Source organism: Anomalospiza imberbis, chromosome 10 (genome assembly GCF_031753505.1).
Source record: "Anomalospiza imberbis isolate Cuckoo-Finch-1a 21T00152 chromosome 10, ASM3175350v1, whole genome shotgun sequence".
Lineage (NCBI taxonomy): Eukaryota > Metazoa > Chordata > Aves > Passeriformes > Viduidae > Anomalospiza > Anomalospiza imberbis.
In genome coordinates, this window is record NC_089690.1 from 7,049,691 (window position 1) to 7,071,263 (window position 21,573).

The 21,573-nt window shown below is 43.5% G+C and overlaps 3 protein-coding genes across 3 annotated transcripts; 2 read left to right on the forward strand and 1 right to left on the reverse strand.

The window, feature by feature from the left end:
- Positions 1 to 970: 970 nt before the first annotated feature.
- ACTL6A (actin like 6A) lies at positions 971 to 9,878 on the forward strand. Its single transcript, XM_068200359.1, has 14 exons — positions 971 to 1,188; positions 1,976 to 2,052; positions 2,248 to 2,422; positions 2,788 to 2,888; positions 4,113 to 4,210; positions 4,901 to 4,995; positions 5,222 to 5,328; positions 5,414 to 5,503; positions 5,692 to 5,753; positions 6,078 to 6,192; positions 6,544 to 6,624; positions 7,551 to 7,646; positions 8,665 to 8,751; positions 9,338 to 9,878. The coding sequence occupies exons 1-14, from the start codon at positions 1,164 to 1,166 to the stop codon at positions 9,416 to 9,418; spliced, it is 1,290 nt and encodes a 429-aa protein (XP_068056460.1). The 5' UTR covers positions 971 to 1,163; the 3' UTR covers positions 9,419 to 9,878.
- Positions 9,879 to 11,744: 1,866 nt separating this feature from the next.
- Positions 11,745 to 16,413, reverse strand: MRPL47 (mitochondrial ribosomal protein L47). The gene is made up of 7 exons (XM_068200360.1): positions 16,114 to 16,413; positions 14,967 to 15,112; positions 14,319 to 14,379; positions 13,555 to 13,651; positions 12,841 to 12,971; positions 12,475 to 12,570; positions 11,745 to 12,048 (listed from the first exon to the last, which is right to left on the reverse strand). The coding sequence occupies exons 1-7, from the start codon at positions 16,404 to 16,406 to the stop codon at positions 11,931 to 11,933; spliced, it is 942 nt and encodes a 313-aa protein (XP_068056461.1). The 5' UTR covers positions 16,407 to 16,413; the 3' UTR covers positions 11,745 to 11,930.
- Positions 16,414 to 16,445: 32 nt separating this feature from the next.
- NDUFB5 (NADH:ubiquinone oxidoreductase subunit B5) lies at positions 16,446 to 20,731 on the forward strand. Its single transcript, XM_068200361.1, has 6 exons — positions 16,446 to 16,610; positions 17,074 to 17,162; positions 18,062 to 18,128; positions 18,823 to 18,884; positions 19,843 to 19,949; positions 20,476 to 20,731. Exons 1-6 carry the CDS (start codon positions 16,478 to 16,480, stop codon positions 20,594 to 20,596), a joined length of 579 nt encoding a protein of 192 aa, XP_068056462.1. The 5' UTR covers positions 16,446 to 16,477; the 3' UTR covers positions 20,597 to 20,731.
- Positions 20,732 to 21,573: the final 842 nt, after the last annotated feature.

The following is a 21,573-nucleotide window of genomic DNA, read 5'->3' on the forward strand; positions in this document are numbered from 1 at the left end:
GCTGGAAAAGATCTCTGAGATCATTGAGTCCAACCTGTGCCTGGCACAGTCTGAGATTATATCCTCTTGTCCTGTTGCTGGTTGCCCCGCAGAAGAGGCTTGATCCCACCTGGTTACAGCCTCCTGTCAGGTGGAATTGGGGAGGGCCCAGGAGCAGAGGCTCCTTTCCACAGTTCTGATGCTCCGGAGTCATCCCCCTCCTCATGTGGCAGCAAGTTCACCCTGCGAGCCCTCAGGATTCACAAGCCACCTCTCCCATTCACAAGCCACCTCTCCCAAGTCCAGCACACCCGGCAGCCTTCCCCATGTTCAGTTCTGGGCTCCTCAGTACAGGAGGACAGGGAGCTGCTCCAGCCGAGGACGACCAAGGGACTGGAGTGTTTGACAGCAGCTGAGGGAGCAGAGCCTCCTCAGCCTCGGGAGGAGGTGAGCTCAACAACGTCGGCAGGGAGGTGTCAGAAGATGGATCAGGCCCTTCTCAGGTGGCGCTGAGCAACAGAGCAAGAGACAACGGGCAGAAACTGATGTACAGAAGTTCCACCAGCACATCAGAAAGAACTCTGCTGTGCAATGACCGCTCACTAGAACGGACTGCCCACAGAAGACGAGGAGTCGCCCTTACTAGAGATACTCCAAAACGCTCTGGACGCAATCCTGTGCCACGTGCTCTGGGACGACCCTGCTGGCGCTGAGAAGTGCGACCAGAGGATCCACTGTGGTGCCTTCCCGCCTGGACCATTCTGCGAGTGCTCTGGCGGTCCCCAGCCCACCGGCCCCGCTCCGCTCACCCCCGGCCTCCTCTGCCCTCTCCCGTCCCCCGCCGCCGCTCCCCTCACGCCGCCCCCCCCGCCCTGCACTCCCTCGCCTGCCCGCCCTCCGCGTCCGGCTTCGGGATTGGCTGTCCGCGGCAAGGCCCCGCCTCCCGCCGGCCGGGATTGGCCGGTTCTGCCCGCGCGGCGCTGCCATTGGCGGGCGGGCGACGGCGCTGCGGGCCGGGCCGCGCCGCGGGCGGGGAGCGTGGCCGGGGCGCTTTTGTTGCTGGGTCGGCGGCGAGAGGAGCGGGCGGGGAGCGCGGGGCCCGCGGACACCGGGGCAGGCGGGGAGCGGGGCCGGGCGGCGCGGCGCGGGCACGGCGGACGGCGGGGCCGGGCCCAGCGGCAGCCATGAGCGGCGGCGTGTACGGGGGAGGTGAGTCCGGCGCCGCCCTCCCCTCCCCCGCCCCGCGAGGCGGCGCGTGCGGCCCCGGCGGGCGCTTCCCGCCTCCCTCAGCCCGGCCCGGCGCTGCCGCGGCCCCTCCGTGTCCCACGCGGGAGGAGGAGGCGCCGCCGGGCCTTGGTGTCCTTCGCGGCCCCGAGGTGCCTCCGCCGGGGGCCGCTCGCACCGCGGCCTCGGGCAGGAGCCGCAGTACCAAGGTCCGGAGAAGGTCCCCGCTCTTGGGGAGCCGGGTGTGGTTCCCCCGAGCCCCTCTGCACAGCCCCCGCGACCACCGTTCCTTTCCGACGGGATTCCTTAGGATGCGCATAGATCAGCGGGCATCGGGCCCGTAGGAATGCGCGCTTCGCGCTCTGACCCCTTCCCTCGCACAGCTGATGCTTTCAGTCCCACCTTCCTCATCCTCGTCACCCGCGGGGGCTCTGGGCTCGCCTGGCTTCGTGTGACTGCTAAATTAGAACTTTCTGAAAGCTTTATCTTGCGATCCGTTTAGCTGCCACCACGATTTCCCTCTTCTACTCAAATTCTCTTCCTAGCACCAAACAGAGGGATTGCAATGCCCCAGTTTCAGCCTGTCTGCAATAGCTTTCCAATTACCCTCGGGTAACGGGAGGTCTTAATAGAAAAGTTTGTCCTTGCTTTGTAAAAGATTCCTTCATTTGCTTGTCTTCTTTTGCCAGTAAAGCTGGCACTGGGCAGGGAAAGGTCAGGGTTGCAGAAGAGCATAATAACCATTCTTAATCTTTATTAACAATCTTTTCAGATGAAGTTGGGGCTCTGGTTTTTGACATTGGCTCGTACACAGTGAGAGCAGGCTATGCAGGCGAGGACTGCCCAAAGGTGAGAGAATCTGTGCCTTGATGGAAATCGAGCATGAATTTATGCCTTAGGTCTTCTTTGCGAGTTACAACCCTTCTGAATACACTGGGGCTTGTTCTGTCTGTATTGTATAAAGAAACTTCTGAATATATGAGAAAAACACTATTTTCCAAAACATCACTAATCCTTATGTACTGCTTGCCTCTTGCCTTGCAGGTGGATTTTCCAACAGCCATTGGCGTGGTGCTAGAAAGGGACAATGGCAGCACTCTGATGGAGATAGATGGTGACAAAGGCAAACAAGGGGGCCCAACTTACTACATAGACACTAATGCCCTGAGAGTTCCAAGGGAGAATATGGAAGCCATTTCACCTTTAAAAAATGGAATGAGTATGGTGCTCTTGTCTTTTTCTACCTGATTTTAAAATAGCATTGCCAGCCTGCAGGAAGTTATAGCCGTGTTGACAGCTGTTATGTACAGCAACAGAGGCTGTAAGAACAGATTCCTGGTTTACAAATTGCATGGAGATGTGGTTGGTTTTCAGTGTTAGTGGGCTTTCAGCGTAATTGTTGAAGTTGTGGTAGTTGTGGGGGAAGAGAATTCTGCAGATCTGTTAGAGGAGGTGTGTGTCTGCTGAGGACAGCTTTTGACTGAAGAGCTCTATGCAAGAAACTAAACTGGAAAGCCTTTATGTGTTTATGAAATGAAACAAAACTTAAAAGTAAGTAACCTGTTTTTCTCAATGTTGTTGCAGTTGAAGACTGGGATAGTTTCCAGGCAATTTTGGATCACACTTACAAGATGCATATTAAATCTGAAGCAAGTTTGCATCCTGTCCTTATGTCTGAAGCACCAGTGAGTAAAAGCAACTGTGCATTTTGACAAATCTTTTTTTCTAACTCTGCAAACATTAGTCCTGGATCAGTCTGACAATGGCTTGTAGGTGACAAGTGCTAAAACTTAGCTACAGAAGTGACAATTTTAAAATACTTGGACAGCTTCTGGAAAATGTCTAAAAAACCCTCAATTTGAAATAGTTTGTATGAGTTGTATTAGAAAGTATTTACAATATGTATTGTTTTTCACTTACTGAAAAGAAGCCAAAAGTTAAAAAAAGAAATTTTACTGCCTAGAATAAAAAGAAAAAATATGTTTGGATGTCTTATACATTAAGTTACACTTAATAAAATGCCATCAAAAATCTTGCTTCATTCAGCCTTACAAGTAGTACTAAGTGCCACAGAATAATATTTATAATGGAGAAGTTTTAATTTTTCTGTCCTTGTTTCTGTAAGTGGTCCTGTAAGGCAGCTGAAGTGGATGAAAACAAATTTTAAAATTTGAAGGCAGATCTTGAAAGTCAGAGTAGAAAAGGTAGACATGCCATAGACAAGTGATGCCTTTCTGTAATAAAACCTTAGGAAAATTATTTTCTTGAATTTCATTGTTTCCTTGTGTTGAATCACAGCTTGTGGAGTGTGGATGAATTTGCAGTGGCTGTTTGATGGCTCAGTGGATGTCTGAATAGAGACATTCCCATTGAAACTCTCCTTACAAATCTCATCTTACTTTCTTGTATTGGCTTGGATAAAACGTCACATTTTCAGTAATGTGTTGAATATTTGCGATATATCCTGGCTTAATCACAGCATCTACAATCACAGTAGAACTGTAGAAAGATACTTTGGGAACTGGAAAGTCTGGATTTATTTTTCTTCCCACTGGGCAAGTTCCTTCATGTATCTTTCCCCTTGTGGAAGGCAGGGTACTTGCTTTAGAGAGTTCTTTGGGAACCCGACAGTGGAGGAGCTGTAAAGTGTAAAGAAATCTATTGTAACACCAAAGGTGTGTAGCACTTTTGTGTGACAGATAAGCATTGATGTATTGCAGTATAAATGGATTGAAAAATGTTCTAAAGACGTAAAGTACTAGAAATCCATTTATGTAGAATTTTGGTATCATTTCAAACAGTGGCTGCAGGTTTTCTGATAACTTCTTTATTGTGTTAGTAATCTACTAGTGTGCAAACACAGTTTCCTTTTGGTCACTTACTTGTTGTTTGGGTTTATTGTTTCTTAGTGGAATACCAGGGCAAAGCGTGAGAAACTGACGGAATTGATGTTTGAGCACTACAACATCCCAGCGTTTTTCTTGTGTAAAACTGCTGTTCTGACAGCGTATCCTTTGAAATGTTTCACTGCATGGTTTTATCTTCCTCCCCCCAGGAAATTATGGTAAACTTTTTCCAGGCAATTCCAAGTATAACCGCATGCCTAACTTTCTTCAAATTTATTTTTTCCATAAGCATCCAGGGAGGAAGTAAACAAATGTGTTTTCTGAACTTTAAGCCATTAGAGCTCATTTTTGAAGTTCTTCCAATCTGACTCTGTCCTTGGGGGTCAAAGTCTTTTTTTTAAATTATGTTTCTTTCCATTGTATACTACGGATAAGAATATTACAGATATGAAATGGTGGTGTCCACACTACTAAATACAGTAAATAGAGCTTGACGTTTTCATAGCCTTAAGAAGAATATTTGTAATTATTTTAAACTAATATGTTTCCAGCTTCAAGTCTAAATGAGTTGGATGTACCTAGAGCTTGCTGCATAGTAATGGCATAAAGTCTCACCCTTGTGCCTCCAAAGCTTGAGTTAGTTCACAGATGGAAGGAAGTTAAATGCTGCTCTCTCTCTATGAGATTGGGCACTTCAAAGAAAGATGGTAAGCACTGGAAAATGGCAAATCCCTTTGTAGAGAACAGGAATAACATGTTGGAGTCCTCATTCCTAGTTATGATTTAATTGTATGGCAGCACTTTTTTCCTAAAGTGAGAATTACAATGTTTTCCTTAATCACTTTGACTAGTTTTGCTAATGGAAGATCTACAGGTCTCATCTTGGATAGTGGAGCAACACACACCACTGCTATTCCAGTGCATGATGGATATGTACTTCAGCAAGGTATAAATTTTCATGGAAAACAGCACTGCAGTATCAAGGCCGAGTTAGAATGATTTCTGCTTGTACAGTTTTGTTACTGCTTTTACATCTGTGTGCCCCCCCTTAAAAAGGAAAAAAATGCTAATAGTGTTCACTGACAACTAGTTGGGAGAATCTGCTCATGATTTGGATACTTTCCAGGTTAGTTGTTTTGGTTTTTATTTTGGATCCACTCTTTGCCTTCTAGGTATTGTAAAATCACCACTTGCAGGAGACTTTATCACTATGCAGTGCCGGGAGTTGTTTCAGGAAATGAATGTAGAGATAATTCCTCCATATATGATTGCTTCAAAGGTGGGAAAGTAACTTTATTTAGTAAGTGTTGTCTTGGGGAGAGGCTTAAATGCTTTTGTGATGACTTTGTACCCTACAATCTCAGGAGGCAGTTCGTGAGGGGTCGCCAGCAAATTGGAAGAGAAAAGAGAAGTTGCCCCAGGTCACCAGGTCTTGGCACAACTACATGTGTAATGTAAGTAGGTCACTCCTCCTGCTCTCACAGCCCCTGAGTGTTCCATGAATAAGTTTCGTTTGCAAGTGTATCATTGTTTTCTCTTGAAGAAGAAAATTTTTGAGAAGTTAGTGCCAATTCTATACATTTTATAAAACTGAAGACTAAAATTAATATTATTTATGTTCATGTTATTTTTAACTCCACAGTGTGTCATTCAGGACTTCCAGGCTTCTGTCCTCCAAGTATCAGATTCAACCTATGATGAACAGTATGTTACTTTCTTCTTTGTTGTAAAATCTGTTGCCAGTTGTGTATGTGGTGCTCAGCCTGGTCGTTGCTGTTGGCTGTTTCTGTTATGGAAGAAGGTTTTATCTAAAGCTTGATGATTTATGGAAGTAGGAGTACTGCATATACCCAGGTGGTAGTTTTTTGTTCAATATTCCAAGATGAGATCATAATAAATATTACTGGACGCGTAAGTCTTATGGCTCCCAGTATTCCCATTGGAAGTGTAGTTTATAACACTGCTTAGATAACTTGACAGCCTGTTTAGAGAGCACTTTAATGTGTTGCTTTCTGTCTGATGCTCCAGGGTGGCAGCACAGATGCCAACAGTTCATTACGAGTTCCCCAATGGCTACAACTGTGACTTTGGTGCTGAGCGTTTGAAAATTCCCGAGGGATTGTTTGACCCTTCCAATGTAAAGGTAAAACCACTGTGACAGCTGTGATTGGAAGGCTCTGCAGGACTAGGCTATCACATGGCTTCTTTTACTTGTATAACATTTTTAATTTTGTGATTTGGATGTATTTGCACTGTGGGGTTCTCCTGGGGGTAGAATTTGTCTGTCTTGAATTATGGCTGGGGAAGGGAAGGATGAAATGTTCAAATTGGGTGGTGATGAGCTGACTGGAAAAATAGCGATATTTTTGTTCCTTCCCTAACAAAATGCTTAGCTCCCTTTCCAGTAATACTGGTAATATTCAGCTCATTCAGGGCTTTTCTATGCCTTGCTCTCCTGAAGCAGTGATGTGTAGATTCCTGATTTTCCCTGCAGGGTTTATCTGGTAACACGATGTTGGGTGTGAGCCACGTTGTCACCACAAGCGTTGGAATGTGTGATATAGATATCAGGCCGGTAAGTGTTACTCAGACAGGCAGTGTTTTAGGGCATAGATGTTTTTGTGCCAATAACATGTTTTTGGGACTAGAACAGCAACAGTGATTTCCTAGGATAATGATAAAATGTTAGAATAATTCTGTAAGTATTATGTATTCCTATATAGGGATATGTACCATTAATGTTTTCTCTTACAAAATGTTAAATCAGGACCTTTTACTTAGTGTTTCTACCCATATTTAAAAATTTGATGTACAGATTTTGTGGCTGGCACTGCATAATTTGGATTGGACTGGCTTCAGATAAGCGTTTATGTTTCTAACTTGGAGTGTTACCTTCAGATTTTTAGGCATCGTTATGTTTAGAACATACATGGAATTTATAAAGAGGAGAAGTTCTAAAGGAAAACATTATTTTTAAAATTAATGTGCTATCTTTCTCGGGTGTCAATTTGATACAGATTGCTTGAGAGTTCTTTCAACAATTTTTTCTGTTAACCAGTGTGTGAGGAGGGCTTAGTGGGCTGGGCCAGGGTGTGAGTTCACCAACTGCAGCAATAGTGAGATAGAAAACTGCTGCATGGCTGCGGGGTTTTCTTTTGAGGTTGCGTTCAGCTGTAAAAAACTCAACAATTTGCATACAGGGGAGATCTGCAGGTTGAGGGTTCTCCATGGTAGAAACTGTTTTGTTAAATCATATAGAACATATGGCTTCTGCCTTCCTTTTATAGTTTAATATTAAGCTGCCTTGCAATATTTTTGAGTGATTAAATAATAAATTGAATTGGGAGAGGTAATACTGCTGGCATCAAGTGATGTATTGTTGTTGTTGACTGTACATACTCGTGCCACCCTTCACTATTGTGAGAAAGAGCTGTTTTCAGAATGATTTCTGAGGTAAAGCTCCAGGTTTGGTTTTTTTTTTTTTCTTTTTTCTCTTTTTAGGGTCTCTATGGCAGCGTGATTGTAGCAGGAGGAAACACTCTAATACAGAGTTTCACAGACAGATTGAACAGGGAGCTGTCTCAGAAAACCCCACCGGTAAAAAAACTTTCCATTACTGCATTGAGTACTTAACATTTTATTTTTCTGCCTCATAAGTACCCAAGGATATTGTGGCTTTGACTTCCTTAGGAACCTGACAGCTGAATAGATTTCTGCAGGGCTAAGAAACCTCCCTCTCTAAAGAAACAAAAGAATTCTTGAAGAGTTTTATACAGAATAAACTCCAATATTCCTTGAGTATTTTACTGCTTCACTCTTGCTTTCAGATGGTGATCCTAAGTTCTGTAATTGTCCCCAAGCAACAGCCAGTATTTCTCTTGATGGTCTCTCTTTTGAAGTGTTGCTGACTAACTTGAGGCACATTCAGTCATTCTGCCTGAGGTCACTTTGTTGTGGCAATTGTTTTTCCATGGTTCTGCAGACAACCTAAATCACCAGGTTTTGTCTATGAGTAACATATTTACATACTTTTTTAATCACTTGATGTGGAAGAAAGTATTGATACCTTGCATCTGAGAGTAGATACAGATTGTGATATTTCTTGAATTTTAGTATTCAAGCTAAATTGTTCTGCTTGGGACAACTCTAATGATGAATGTTAGGAGAAACTGAGAAATGCGTTCACTGCTTATAATAGCTGAGGAGGAGCCCGCTGAAATTCAGAGATTTTATTGCTGTAAGGCATTTTGAAAGCAAAAGGAATGAATGGATCCAAATAAGACTAGATGACTTAACTCTAGCAATATGTGTCATTTTAGTCCCAGTGCAGTGTTGGAGATGACACTATACACTGTGATATTACTGCTCTCCACCTGCCCCATTCCTTACCTTAACCGTTTGCTGTTGGGAGACAAGGTAAAAGCCATGTTTCCTGTTCCACCGTGGTTGTTTTGAATTGTAAGTGCAGGGCAGATGAGCAGTATTGAAGATGTACTAAAATGGACCTTTTTCAGCTGCATATTGGTATAGACACCGAGTTCCTTGTGCTGCTTGTCCCTAAAGGTCACCAGCTTGCAGTTTGTGTGATGTTTGCTTTTGCTCCTTTTCTGTGCAGAGCATGCGCCTGAAGTTGATAGCTAACAACACCACTGTGGAGCGGAGGTTCAGCTCGTGGATTGGGGGCTCCATTTTGGCTTCTTTGGTTAGTAAACCTGTGTGACTGTGTTGCTGTGCTGAACAGCACTGCCACCCAGACATCTGATTCCCCAGAATCGTGCATTGCAGAGTCTCTGCTACGTAGTCATAATCTTGGCTATCCTCATAGTAAGGGCAAGAGAATCTGTTTTAAAAAGCAGTGTGACTGTTTCCAGTGACAGCAAATCCTGCCACGTTCTCCCATTTTTAATGGCAAGGTAAAACCTTGAAATACATGCACTTCCTCTAGACTATATCTAGTAGACAATGAAAGTAGCAATATTCCTGCATCATATTCCTGAGGTTAATTCTACAAGTCACTGAGCACTGAAATGCTTTTTAGGGGTTAATTTATCACCATGGGAAAGGGAGACTGGAATCAGCATTTGGTGCTGCACTTCCCTGTCTTGAGTTTAAGCCCTTAGCAATAAAACTCAAGGAAGAGACAGTTAAGCAGGTCAAATCCTAATACTTCATTTAATGTAAGGATTTGCTTGTTTTCCCTCCTAGGAAAAGCTAATCATGTTTCAATTAATCATTTGTGTTCTGATATTTTTTCATTGTGTGTTGCTTTTGTTTCTTTATTTTTGTAGGGTACTTTCCAGCAGATGTGGATTTCTAAACAAGAATATGAAGAAGGAGGGAAACAGTGTGTAGAAAGAAAATGTCCTTAGACCTCTTTACTGTGAAAACTGCTGCCTGCTCGGTGCTCCTTCTGTTTTATAGCTTTAGCATACTCAGGAATGGGATGGACTCCTTTTTGTAGGAAGTTTATATTGGGTTTTTTTCATAATTCAAGTTCAATTTTAACAAACTTTAGAAATTTCAAGAGACCTAATTGGTACTATAATAGAAGAAGGATGTTTTGATCCCTTGTAAAGCAATAATTCCTGTAACAAGCATTTTATAATTTTGTATAAAGGTCTATTTTCTCTAGTATCTTTTCCTGGGAACAGCTTTACAGGTTAGCTAATAGATAGAGGCATAACTTTGCAAATGCCTGTGCTTATTTATTAATTATTTCTTGTCTAATTTCTTGTCTGTTTTCACATACTAGTCTTCCTTGCTGGTACTTTGGCCTTAAATTGCTCTTCTTTTTCTCTTAAAAAATAAAATTTGGTCTTTTATATTTGAGCAAGCTTGTGAGTACTTGCAGAGAAAGTTACTCTGCTGTTTTAAAAGTTGAAAGTTTGTATTCAGCAATCTATTTTACTGTAAACTTTTACTGTCTCACAGAAGTGTTACATTCCATGGAGTGAATGTTATATTAAGCACTGGTTTGTTAATTTTTTTACAACGGAGCAGTTTCACTTCAGTAAGCAAACAGTGCTTTCCACCTGATGTCTAAGAATGTATTGAATGCCTTTGTGGTGTTGGTGAGAAGCAAAAGCTGTTGGAGACAGGGAAATTAAGACAAAGACTCTGCTCCCAAGACTGGGAGCAGAGTCAGAAGCTTTCAGTGCGTGGCTTGACCCTGCTGCAGGGAGCCCGAAGTGCCGTGTGCTCGTGGCTGGGGTGGCTCCCCCGTGCCTCCCAGCGGGGTCTGTAAGTGCCTGTGTTTGCAGGGGGAAGGTGCACTCAGGGTCACAGGAATGGTGATGACTTTCTTTCTGCAGGAATTGGCTGTCAAGACACAGCTCGATGTTGCTTTTAAGCTTAATTTACAATGGTGTGATGATCTGTTTTGGGCCACAATGAAGTTTTGCTCCTTATCTCAAAAGCTGTGGAAAACCAAATAGCATTTAACTGATCTAAAAAAAAAAATAAACAGTACTGCTTCGTTTTTGTATCCTAAAAGATCTTGTGGGTAAATAATTATGAGGCCTCTATTTGAAAAGTTTCACATTACCTCCAAATAATAAAGTAATTTATCAAACCAATCTGCTTTTGTCTTATGAGAATCTTGAGTTGCTCTTCAGACAAAGTTGCTTGATCAGATTTTCAAAGCTACTGACAAACTGTATTTCTTTTGCAAAATGAGGCAAACTGCAAAGTCACCAGGTCTTGTCATTGTGGAAGAAAAAGACTCAGTGCAGTTTCCATTCAGGTGGAACATGGAACATAACTCAACTGCTACCCCAGTGCACTGCAGTGGGTGGTGGTTTTAAGCTTTCTTTCTGTGGCATGCTTAGATTTCATTATGCCAAATCAGCTTCTGTTTCTCTTAAAAGAACTGCAGTACAGTAGTAATACCTGCTATTATTTCTATAGTACAAGGAGAGCAAAACACTGCTGGAGATTTTCTCACACTAAAGATTTTGAGTTTAAACACTGGGAATTTTGTGGGATGGTCCAAATGATGGAGATAGATACTCACAGGAAACAGTACTGGTTCCCTTGCAGTGTTTTACCAGATTATACTGCTGAGCACGTTTGCTTCCCGAAAGACTTGTATCTGTGACTTAAATTTAGATTTCTAGACCACATGTGGAAGTTAAAAGCGTTCATGAAGTGAAAGGTGAAGGTGTTTCCATGAACTGAGAGCAACAGCAGTACTTACTTCAATTTCATAGAAGACTATTGCAGCCTTCTTTCAAACATTTTGCACTGCAAAAAAGCATTGTACAAGTGTTTGAATTTGTCACAGAAATCAAGGTAGGACAACTGTATTAGTAGGTCCCATGCTGAGTATTTCATACTTTCTAAGAAGCCAGACTTAAAGCAGTGGAAAAAATTCCTCATGGCAGACTGAAGAGCCCATCTACCAGTGCATTTATGCAGAGAGGAAATACACCTTGCGTAGCTTACCTGTAACTCAGGGAAAATACTCAGAAAAATAGCAGGAAAAATATGATCAAGGAAAAGGCTCATACATGAGCTTCAGATGCTTTCGTGTTTCTGTCTCGTTTTGATGCACATTTGTTACACTAAAGCAGGTAAATATCACCCTACACTTGTTACTGTCAGCTGGCACTCGGGACTGCTCTTCACTGTTCCTATCTCTCTTGTAACAGCTGGCTAACACAACATTTGTTCCCGGAAACGTGAGAGATCAGATGATTAGAGTTAGGCACCAAAGCTGCTTTTTAATTCCAGATCACAAGTTTAATTAAAGTCAAATGTGGTATTAAAAACAAAAAAAGATGGAGACTCTCTGGAATGCTCAGTGGAGTTGTTTGTGGTTCCAGACCACGATTCGCGTTCCACAGACACTTGACCAGTTGCTTGCAGTGCTCTTCCAGCATGCTACTGGCTCTGGGATTTCACAGCAACATCAGGGAACTTCCTTTCCAAAACCTTCTGTCTAGTCCTCTCCAGGCTTTGCTGTCTTGCCCTTTTCCGTAAGGTTTTTTCAAGTCTGAGTCTGAAACAGAGAAGTTGGTGTGGTTCATTTCCAGCCAGCTTGTGAGCAATTTCATGAGCTCCCCCCAAACAGATAGAGACACTCAGTGATTAACAACTTCAGTATTCATTTGCTTCTGGTAAGTAAAAAACCCTGCAGAGTAATATTTTTACTCTGCTTCTGAATTCTATGGAAGTTCAGCCTCTAGGAGGATTTTTGATATTCTGCACTCGAAGTTACTTTTACAGTGTCACTGCATAACCATGCACCTTAGTAACTAAGGTGGGAACAGAAAAAAAGAAACAGAGCAAGCTGTAATTTCAAAAAGCCTAATTTTCAGTCTAGTAGCTGAAAACTGAAAGATTACAGCTACTTTTTCCTTTTAAAGTAGAATAAGGACACAAGCAGATCAGAAGGTAACTTTCAATGTCAAAATAATCTTTTTACCTGATGAAGTGATTCACGTGAGGTAAGTAATAGAATCTCTTCTTTTTGTGTTTTTTGTTTAAGTGCCACGGTATTGGCCATTCCTTGTAACTGTACCTGTTGGAGACAGATAAAAATTATTACAGAATGTACACATCATCTTAATTCTAGGATTTTACCAGTTGGTTTCAAGTACAGTGATAAAGTGGTCTGGGAGATAGCAGAATTTGTATGTGGGTATTTATTTCCAGCCCCTGCTGGCTTGGTTTGTAACTGTGTCTCCTGTGTTCTGTACAGTCTGTGCATCCTTCCGTGATTAGATAAGGATTTTCTGGGACAGAGACGCACCACAAGAAAAACTCACACATTAAAAAAGGTTTTCCATACCAGAAGGTGCGTCCCAGAAAGTCGTGTCTCCACTCGCCGGGGACTGGCTTTTCATGGCCTGTTTGTAAAAGCCTCAAAGCAATTTCTCTTTCTCTGACAACCAAGTCTATGTTTTTCATAGATGTTTCTACCTGGAAATGGCAAAAAGTTTCAGGATGCACCAACAAAAAACAATGCTGAAAATTCAAAAGATCTCAAAGACTTAAGACAAAAATTAAAGGGAAAACAAAGGTAAAACATGCTGGAGTTTGACCATGAGTTCTCTCTCAGCAGGCCCTGTGTACTAGAACAGTAAGGAATGACTGCTTCAAAAACCTCATTTGATAGCAGGACAGATAAGAAATAACTGACAGTCTGATACTTGATTAAAGACCAGCTGGGTAATGCATAAAGCCAGATCCAATGCTGATGCAGAAGTACAGGAAGCTCTGAGGCAGGGGTCAGAAGGAAGCAGAAGCAGCAAACAGAAGATATGCTTATGTTCTGTAGTGGCTGTTGGTTATTTTAGTTTTCATTGGAGTCTGGTCACAGCCCCAGTAATGCCCACTGGACAATGAGAAAGCTGCCTTGACCAAATTATGATTTCAGCAGTTAGTGCATACACTAAAATCAGGGAAATAATTAAAAAAAAAGTCTTTAACAAGTTTACCAACACTTCATCTTTTAGCAATTTTACTTAAGAGTTATAGTCTTTATGTAGCATGAAAAAGTTACCTTTTCTAAGCGTTCTGGACTTGGCATAGGCTTGCGCTGTTGTTTGGATTCTTGCTCTAAAGTTAAGAGCATGTTCTTTTCTTTCAGCAGGACATACCTAGAGCAGAAAGCACAGTAATTCAAAAATGACTTTGGGATAGCTAAGCAGTTATTCACTTACTATCTGTAATCCCAAATCCTCCTGGCTTCATATAATGAAACAAAGGAGGAGAATGAGGGAGACAGTTTTACTTAGTCTGGAATACAGAGGGCTCAGGAGGGAAGAGTTTAACACTAAGTTGTCTTCCACTACCTGGACAGAGCCAGATTCTTCTTACACATACACACAAAAAGGCCAAGACAAAGCAAGGAAAAAGCTGCTCACAGTAACAATTAAGTTCAGCCTGAAGTGGCAATGCAACCTCCAGCTTCAGACATTTCCAAAATCAGTAAATGCAGGCCTGAGCACCCTGATGGAATGAAGTGCCCACCCCACAAGGAGGCACTGACAACCAAGTCTGTCCCCCTCAAACAACCCCCAGAGGGTTTGTACCAAACCTGAGCCCTCTGAACTAGACACAAGTGTCCCACAGCCACCTGCAGTGCAGCTTCTGTGCCCTGAGCAGGGCCAGGACCAGGGCTGCTCCTAGGCCAAAGCTGGCTGGAGCCTGCAGAGCTCTGTGCCAGACTAAAGTTACTGGATCATAAGTTCACCAGCCACATTTTATTGACAACTGCAGAGCTGCTCTGAAAGAAGAGAAGCTTCTTCACTAAAACTTACTTACCAAAGTTTGTGCAAGTCTTCACTACTCTTGCCCCTTAGCTGCTTTATATTCCATGAATCCCCTGTAAAAGATAAAAAAACCAGCATTAATTTAATGAAACAAAGTTCTCTTATTCTGGAAAATAAAAAGTGCTTTTATTAGGCTCAGCTGACACAACAGTATAAAGACCACTTTTAAAATACTACTGCTTGGACAGCCATCCTTGAGGATACTCAGCTTTGCTTTTAAAATACAACACCAAATGGCAATTATATGTAGTGTTTATTTGTGCTTGTAAAAGGCTGGGAATACAGCCTTTTACAGGAAGCTGGGAATGCAGCCTTTACAGAAAGCTGTCAGATGAATCTTTACACCGAACTAGTTTTCTTCCATAGTACTTATATTTCATCAAAGCACATCTTTTCTGTGATACATTCTCACTTTTCAGAGCAAGACAGAGGGTTTACAACAAAACATTTTGCTGCACAATTGCTATTTGCTTTCATAAACACAGCAAACATTAACAGGCATAAAGATGCACATGTGGATGTATGTACATATACATAGAAAAAAAAGTTTTATGTAGCTATGAATGCTCCCTGTAATGCAAAAAAAACAGGTCCAATTTCAGCTCAAAGATCAGTATCAGAAAGTCTAAATATAACTCACCAGACTTTACACTTTTTTCCCCCCAGTTTCCTGGATCATCAAAAAACTCCTCCAGGCCTCTCCGAGACACAGTTGTGTGCAGGAACTTCACCTGATGGAGGGTCTCAACTTTTGGTAGGCTCTTGTGGTACAGGTTCAGTGTCATCCTGCATAAAAGTCAGAAAAAAAACTATGAATGATAGGAAAAACAGTACTCTACTAAATGGGAATGTTTGTTTCATTCACAAAGGCACGGGTCCTACAGATAGATCACAGCATGTGGGGAAAAAGCAGGGGTTTGGTTAGTCACAAAGAAGTCATCTTGGTGCTTTCTCGTCCCCTTCATCTCATCTAATTATCAATTTTCTATACTTAGAGATAAATAACAATTAAAAATTAAGGAATAAACTTGAGCTACGCTGTACAAGAGTACATCACAGAAGCACAGAACTTCTAGCACTGGAGAGGACCTCTGGAGATCATCCAGTCCAACAGCCCTGCCAAAGCAGGGCCACCTGCAGAAGGTGACACAGGAACGCATCCAGCTGGGTTTGGGCTGCAGAAGGTGACACAGGAACGCATCCAGCTGGGTTTGGGCTGCAGAAGGTGACACAGGAACGCATCCAGCTGGGTTTGGGCTGCAGAAGGTGACACAGGAACGCATCCAGCTGGGTTTGGGCTGCAGAAGGTGACACAGGAACGCATCCAGCTGGGTTTGGGCTGCAGAAGGTGACACAGGAACGCATCCAGCTGGCTTTGGGCTGCAGAAGGTGACACAGGAACGCATCCAGCTGGGTTTGGGCTGCAGAAGGTGACACAGGAACGCATCCAGCTGGGTTTGGGCTGTCTCCGGAGAGGGAGAATCCACGGCCTCCCCCGTGGCCTCAATGGCAAAAGCTGTGGACACACGGGAAAGCGCAACCCCCCCCGTGCTGGAAGCACCAGCACGATGACTGCAGGGCTCTACAGGCACAGGGAACCGCGTGGTGCTGCCCTCACACGATGCCTGCAGCCACACACCCCGCTGCAGCCCTCAGGCTGGCGGAGCCGGGACGCACGGACACCGGGACGCACGGACACCCGCCTCCCGCCACAGGCTCTCCTTCCTCCCGGGAACCGCGCCCGCCCCTCCGTGCCTGAGCCCAAATCCCCTCGGCGCAGTGCGTACCCGGGGAGTCCCGGCCGAGCCCGGGGCAGGCGGAGCGCGGCCGTGAGGCTCCGGCCCAGCGCGGCCACGGCCGCGGCCGCCGCCATCGCCCCGCGTCCTCCCACAGCGCCGGGGGCACGGGGCGGGAGCTGCCCTTTTCCAAGATGGCGCCCGCTCGGCCTCACCCCTCGCTCTCCGGCCGTACATGGAGCACAGCGAAAGCTCTGCCCTTTTCCAAGATGGCGCCTGCGCGGCTTCACCTCCGTGCAGTCCCACTGCGCCGGGGGCACTGGGAAGGCTCTGCCCTTTCCCATGATGGCGGCCGCCGGCTTCACCCCGCGGCGGGAAGCGGCGCCGCCGGCCCCGCCCCGTGCCAGTCCCAGCCATGGCGGCCATGAGCCGGCTGCTGCGGGCGGCCGCGGCCTGGGCGGCGCGGCGGGCGGGCAGCGCCGGGACCACCGGGATCACCGGGACCACCGGGATCACCGGGATCGCCCCCCGCCTCCCCGGCACCCTCGGTACGGCCCCGGAGGGGGAGCGGCGGGGCGGGGGCGGCGGGGGCCAGGTGACCTTGCGGAGCGGGGCAGAGGTGCCCTCCCGGAGGCCGCTGGAGGGCCGGGGGCTGAGCAGGTGCCGTGTTGCGTCCCCGTTCCTATGAAAAACTACCGGGTTTGGGTAAAAAATGAAAGGGAACGGGCAGGAGGCTGCCCCTCCTGGCGTTGTAATTGTCCGTGTGCTCGGCCCTGTGTGGTGACATTCACTGACTCGCGTGCTGGTGCTTACAGGTGGGCATAGATCTCCGTACTTAAAAGAAAAATAGGTTCGTGCTAACAAAATGCGAAATTACTTCAGGCAAACTGCAGAAAGCTCAGCTGCCGCTGTACACTGTTTTTTTTTTTTCTTTCCCCGCGTATGCTTGACCTTGTCCTGGCACAAGCACCACCGGGGTACAAAGCCATAATGCTCTGCTTCAATTCTCAGTTCCTGTACGACACAGTGGTGACCACGGGAAGAGAATGTTTATCATCAAGGCAACGAGTTATTATGATTCTCGATTTCTGAGCTTGTTGGTGAGTTAAAAATCAAATGTATTGCATTCAGTGTAGCAGCTCACTTGCAAATGGTGTAAGAGTGTCTAAAATACAATTTCCTCTGTTGTTTATGCGATAGCATCTAAAATGCAGCTGGCACTATTTACATAAACGAGAATTTCAGGTCCTCTTTAAGAATTTTTTGGTCATATGCTGTAAAATCAGGGCCAGATGAAGTTCATAGACTGGCTATATAGCAAAGGTTGTGATAGGTACTTAAATTACTGCTATAATAGCATTTTTAAATTACATGTCTGTGTTCATATTTGCATGACTCACAGATGCTTTCTACTCCATCCTCCTTTTTGAAACATATCAGTTACTCTTCTGCAGGGTTTGCCTTCACTTACCTACACCACTAACAACAGAGGTGAGATTTAGGAAGCCCAACCTGAGTTTGACCCCTCCAAAGCCAGTTTTTGGATAAATCCTACTATAAGCAGCTGATTTGATACAACTCCCTTCATGTGATCAGGACTCATTTCTCTGCCTTCCTCAGCTGCAGACCCCACGGTGGCTGCACTGGTGTTGGATTCTTGCTTTGCTGATTGCAGCTGAGTGCTGGAGCCAGCCCTGCCAAGACGCTGAGGGATTTCAGGGAGGTGTTGCTCTTTGCTGCTGCACACACTGACCTCACTGGGAGATGGGAACTGACCTGAACAGGCTCAGGGGCTGACACAGCATCACTTCTGTGTGTTCAGGCTCATTAATGAGCTCATTGCAATCAGCAGTGTTTACACACAACATCCCTTTCCAACCTAGAAATGCAAATCTCAGAGTTATTGGCTGTTCCACCGTTTTCAGATATTTTCAGATCTCGTGTAAGTTTTGTCAGGGCTCTGATTTTCCCACACTGACTGTTTTTGTCCCCTCTACAGAGATTCTATTTATTCCTGACGGGAATACCAGTGGCTGTGCTCTTAACATATATCAACATCTTTATTGGTGAGTGCTCTGTCAGGGCTAAGCAAAGTACAAAGTTGTTAAATGGGAATTAAGCATGCTGGATAGAGAAAAAGGACTCTTTTAGGGCTCTCTCTTTGGAAGATCATGGAATAGGCCTAACAAATACAGTGATATTGTATAACTACATAGAAAATGCTCCCAGTATATTTGCTTTAGTTGTTGCTTTTTTAAAAAATAGTTTCTCACATTTAAAAAAAGTCATTCTGTCTTCTGGCAGTCTTTCAAACATCAGTGAAGTTTAGTAACTTGCTTTAACAAGATTGCAACTCTGGCTTTTTATCTAGCAAAGATGCCAGAATTCTGCTTGGCAATACGTGTGTTAAATCTCCTGCTGTAATGAGATGTAATTAATTTAATAGAGAAATCAGGAAAAGTCCATGCTTCCAGCTCCTATACTTTAAAGGGTATTTCTGTGGACTTGATCTAAGTTGTTTCTTCTGTATAGCTGCTAATTTTACCCTTTTGATGTGTCACTTAAAATCTGTGAATAGATATTTGCAGTGTGATGTGTCTGCAAAAATTGAAAGTTCCATTTTTCTGAAGAGAGCACACAATGAGGGATTTAGTACTCTGTGTGGAATAATGATCTTTTCCTTATCTGAAAGGCAGAATATAAGGTAGCTTTGGAAAATAATCACAGAGTTAAATATTCCTCCCCTCCTTTCCTTGTCAGGTGAAGCAGAACTTGCAGAGATTCCTGAAGGTTATGTTCCAGAGCACTGGGAATACTACAAAGTGAGTGTAACATGTAAAAGGGCATGTTATGGACAGCCTTTCTCCTGATGATGCTTTTGGGAGTAAAATGAATGGAGAATGACTAACTCAAATAGCGCAGTTCTGATTTTGGTAAACTTTTTTGTGGCTTCATGGAACATGAAGGAAATCCTACATGGCTGTAGGAAATCTCTTTATTGACACACGCAGATGCAAATGCTCTGTATGCAGTAATCTGCTGAAACTGTATGCCAAGAATTTTTCTATAATATTCCTAAATAGTAAGGAAAGTCCTCTGCATTCATACCATGGTTTTGTCTTTATGTTTTTTCTTCAATGTGTTAAGAAACTGGAGTTTACAGTGACTTTTCTTTCTTTTGTGTTGTTTGCCAGTATTGTTTTAAAGTCCCATATCACACACACTTTTGGATCTAGAACTGAAGATTTTTATAGTCACAAACTCAAGGTTGTATGGTTTCAATTTAATTGTATTTTCTTAAAATTAGGCCCTGGCTTCTTGCTGCATGCACTGTTTTGTTCCTGATAGGAAGCAATTGAATTCAGCAATATTACTGTGATTGTTTCAACTAATTTAGACTTTTTTTCCTAGTGAAATGCCCTCTATGTGGAAGCAGAATTTTGAAATGTTGCTGATTACAGTAAGATTTGGAGTCCACTTCTGTGATTACTGTGGCAGTTTAAGGAACTTTAACAGAAAGAAAATAAATTATATCTTCCGTTACATTATAATTTTTCTACAGAGCGTCTGCAGGTTATCTTGGCATTAAGAATTGCAAAAGAAATATGACTTTTTAGGGTTCTGATCTCACAAGTAGTTGTGCACGTTTGTAACTTTTACTGTTATGATTTGAATGGCAGCACTCATGGTGTCCATGACTTCTTTTCAGGACTGTGGATATACAAAGTGACATTTCTACTGTGAAATTGCACAGACAATCTCTGCTGTTATGTTTTCCAGCACCCCATAACCCGCTGGATATCTCGTTATGTACTTGACCCCCCTGAGAAGAACTATGAGAGGGACATGGCCCTGCTTGATGTGGAAGTGAGGAAATCTGAACTGAGGTATGTTCTGATCCATACTGTAGCTGACTCTTTGATTTTGCATGACATACTGAGCTGGATAAAGTGCTTTCATGTGTCCCCTGAGTGCTGCCTGCACTGGCTGCTGCCAGAGTGGGAGTCACAGTATCCGTTATCGCTGCCCTCTCAGGATTCAGGTTACCAGAACAATCCAAGGGCAGGGGTCTTCAAAACACTTGGTATTTATAAAGGAGTAGCTCTGTCTTCCTGAATCAGCAAATGGAGCTCTTTTTGCCCCTGCTAATGCTCACAGCTTAGAGAAGAACCTGTGATAAAACTGCCGGCATTTTTATTTCTCCTTTGTGGAATGACTTGCTGAGGAGAAAAAAAAAACAAAAAACAAAAGAGAAAGGTGTAATAGCTCATGTCTTAGTTGAACCCTTCATAATTTGGTCCTACCCATGCCTCAGCAGTATTTATAAACCATTGATGCTAAAATCATTGCTTTGTCAGTAATGCTCAACATCAACAAACTTCATGCTGAGGGTGTCTATTGCCTTTTTTTTAGGCTGCTGGAGTTGGAGGCACGCAGAGTGATGAGACACCGGGGAGATGGGCCTTGGTACCATTATGAAACACCTGATAAAAATCTTGTTGACAATTCTATGAAAGCCACACCTGACAATTAAACCACTTTAGGGCAGTGTGCAAGGTCTTAAATGCATACTGACAAATTGTGACTGTGCTGTGGAACAGACATCCTGCTGTTTGCTGATGGAAATGAATAAACAGTGTTTGTGTTGATTCCAGTATCTTGAAAGAAACTGTGGCAGATAAGCTCATAGAGCTATTAAAGTTGATAATTAGTGAAAATGCTTTATGTCAATTGCCAACAATCACTCCTTTCCTTCAGAACATAGGTACATGAAAGAAGTTGGTAATACTCATTTCCATGTTGTGATTTCTAGTATTTATAGTTTTAAGTGAGAGATACAAGAAGCTAAGAGTATTTTCTTTCTCAGTGCTTTGTGTCAGGTAATTGGTGGGAGATGAAGAAAAGTACCTTCACACATATCTGCCATGCATTTTCAGAACTGTACAGCTGTTCTTCTACACCACTTTTGGCAACTCTTTAGGGAATATGAAGAATTCTCTCATCACCAGGCAGGTTTTTGCCACTAGAGGGATGTGTTTCCTCAGGTCCTACAGGCCATGGTACTCTTTGTTTTCAATTTCTCTAGAGTGATGGAAAGTGCCTGTTACAGTTTGTGGCTCTAAATTATCTGTCCATATTCAAAATCTCACTTTTTAAAGGAAATAAGCCCAAACTAAACCAATATCACCTAGTGATTTGAAACTTAAAACTCTGATTTTTTTTTTTACATTAGGCAACAGTGCATGGATTATTTTAAGCAAAAACTGCCTCGTTTGCTGTTTCCTGGCACTGCCAAACATTAGAAAGACATTGATTTTCTATCAGTGCTTTGCTTGTCCTTTTTGTTAGAATCAGTGTCTCAGGGTAGATGGCTCATATGTCATATTATGGCTCTCATTGTTTATAAATGCTGAGTTATTCATAAGAGAAGCCATTAAAGAAGCACAAAGTCTCCTCAGGTAAAATAAACCTGTCTGACCCTGCATTAGTGTTTTTTATCCAACATCCAAT

Excerpts from the sequence above, each read along its gene's own strand:
- ACTL6A (XM_068200359.1), top strand. The coding sequence starts at position 1,164 with ATGAGCGGCGGCGTGTACGGGGGAG. Across the intron at positions 5,504-5,691 it reads GGCACAACTACATGTGTAAT|TGTGTCATTCAGGACTTCCA; the intron begins GTAAGTAGGTCA and ends TTAACTCCACAG. Across the intron at positions 5,754-6,077 it reads GATTCAACCTATGATGAACA|GGTGGCAGCACAGATGCCAA; the intron begins GTATGTTACTTT and ends CTGATGCTCCAG.
- MRPL47 (XM_068200360.1), bottom strand. The coding sequence starts at position 16,406 with ATGGGAAAGGGCAGAGCCTTCCCAGTGCCCCCGGCGCAGTGGGACTGC. Across the intron at positions 15,113-16,113 it reads GCTCGGCCGGGACTCCCCGG|GATGACACTGAACCTGTACC; the intron begins GTACGCACTGCG and ends ACTTTTATGCAG. Across the intron at positions 13,652-14,318 it reads GAAGACTTGCACAAACTTTG|GTATGTCCTGCTGAAAGAAA; the intron begins GTAAGTAAGTTT and ends TTTCTGCTCTAG.
- NDUFB5 (XM_068200361.1), top strand. The coding sequence starts at position 16,478 with ATGGCGGCCATGAGCCGGCTGCTGCGGGCGGCCGCGGCCTGGGCGGCG. Across the intron at positions 18,885-19,842 it reads AGCACTGGGAATACTACAAA|CACCCCATAACCCGCTGGAT; the intron begins GTGAGTGTAACA and ends TATGTTTTCCAG. Across the intron at positions 19,950-20,475 it reads GTGAGGAAATCTGAACTGAG|GCTGCTGGAGTTGGAGGCAC; the intron begins GTATGTTCTGAT and ends CCTTTTTTTTAG.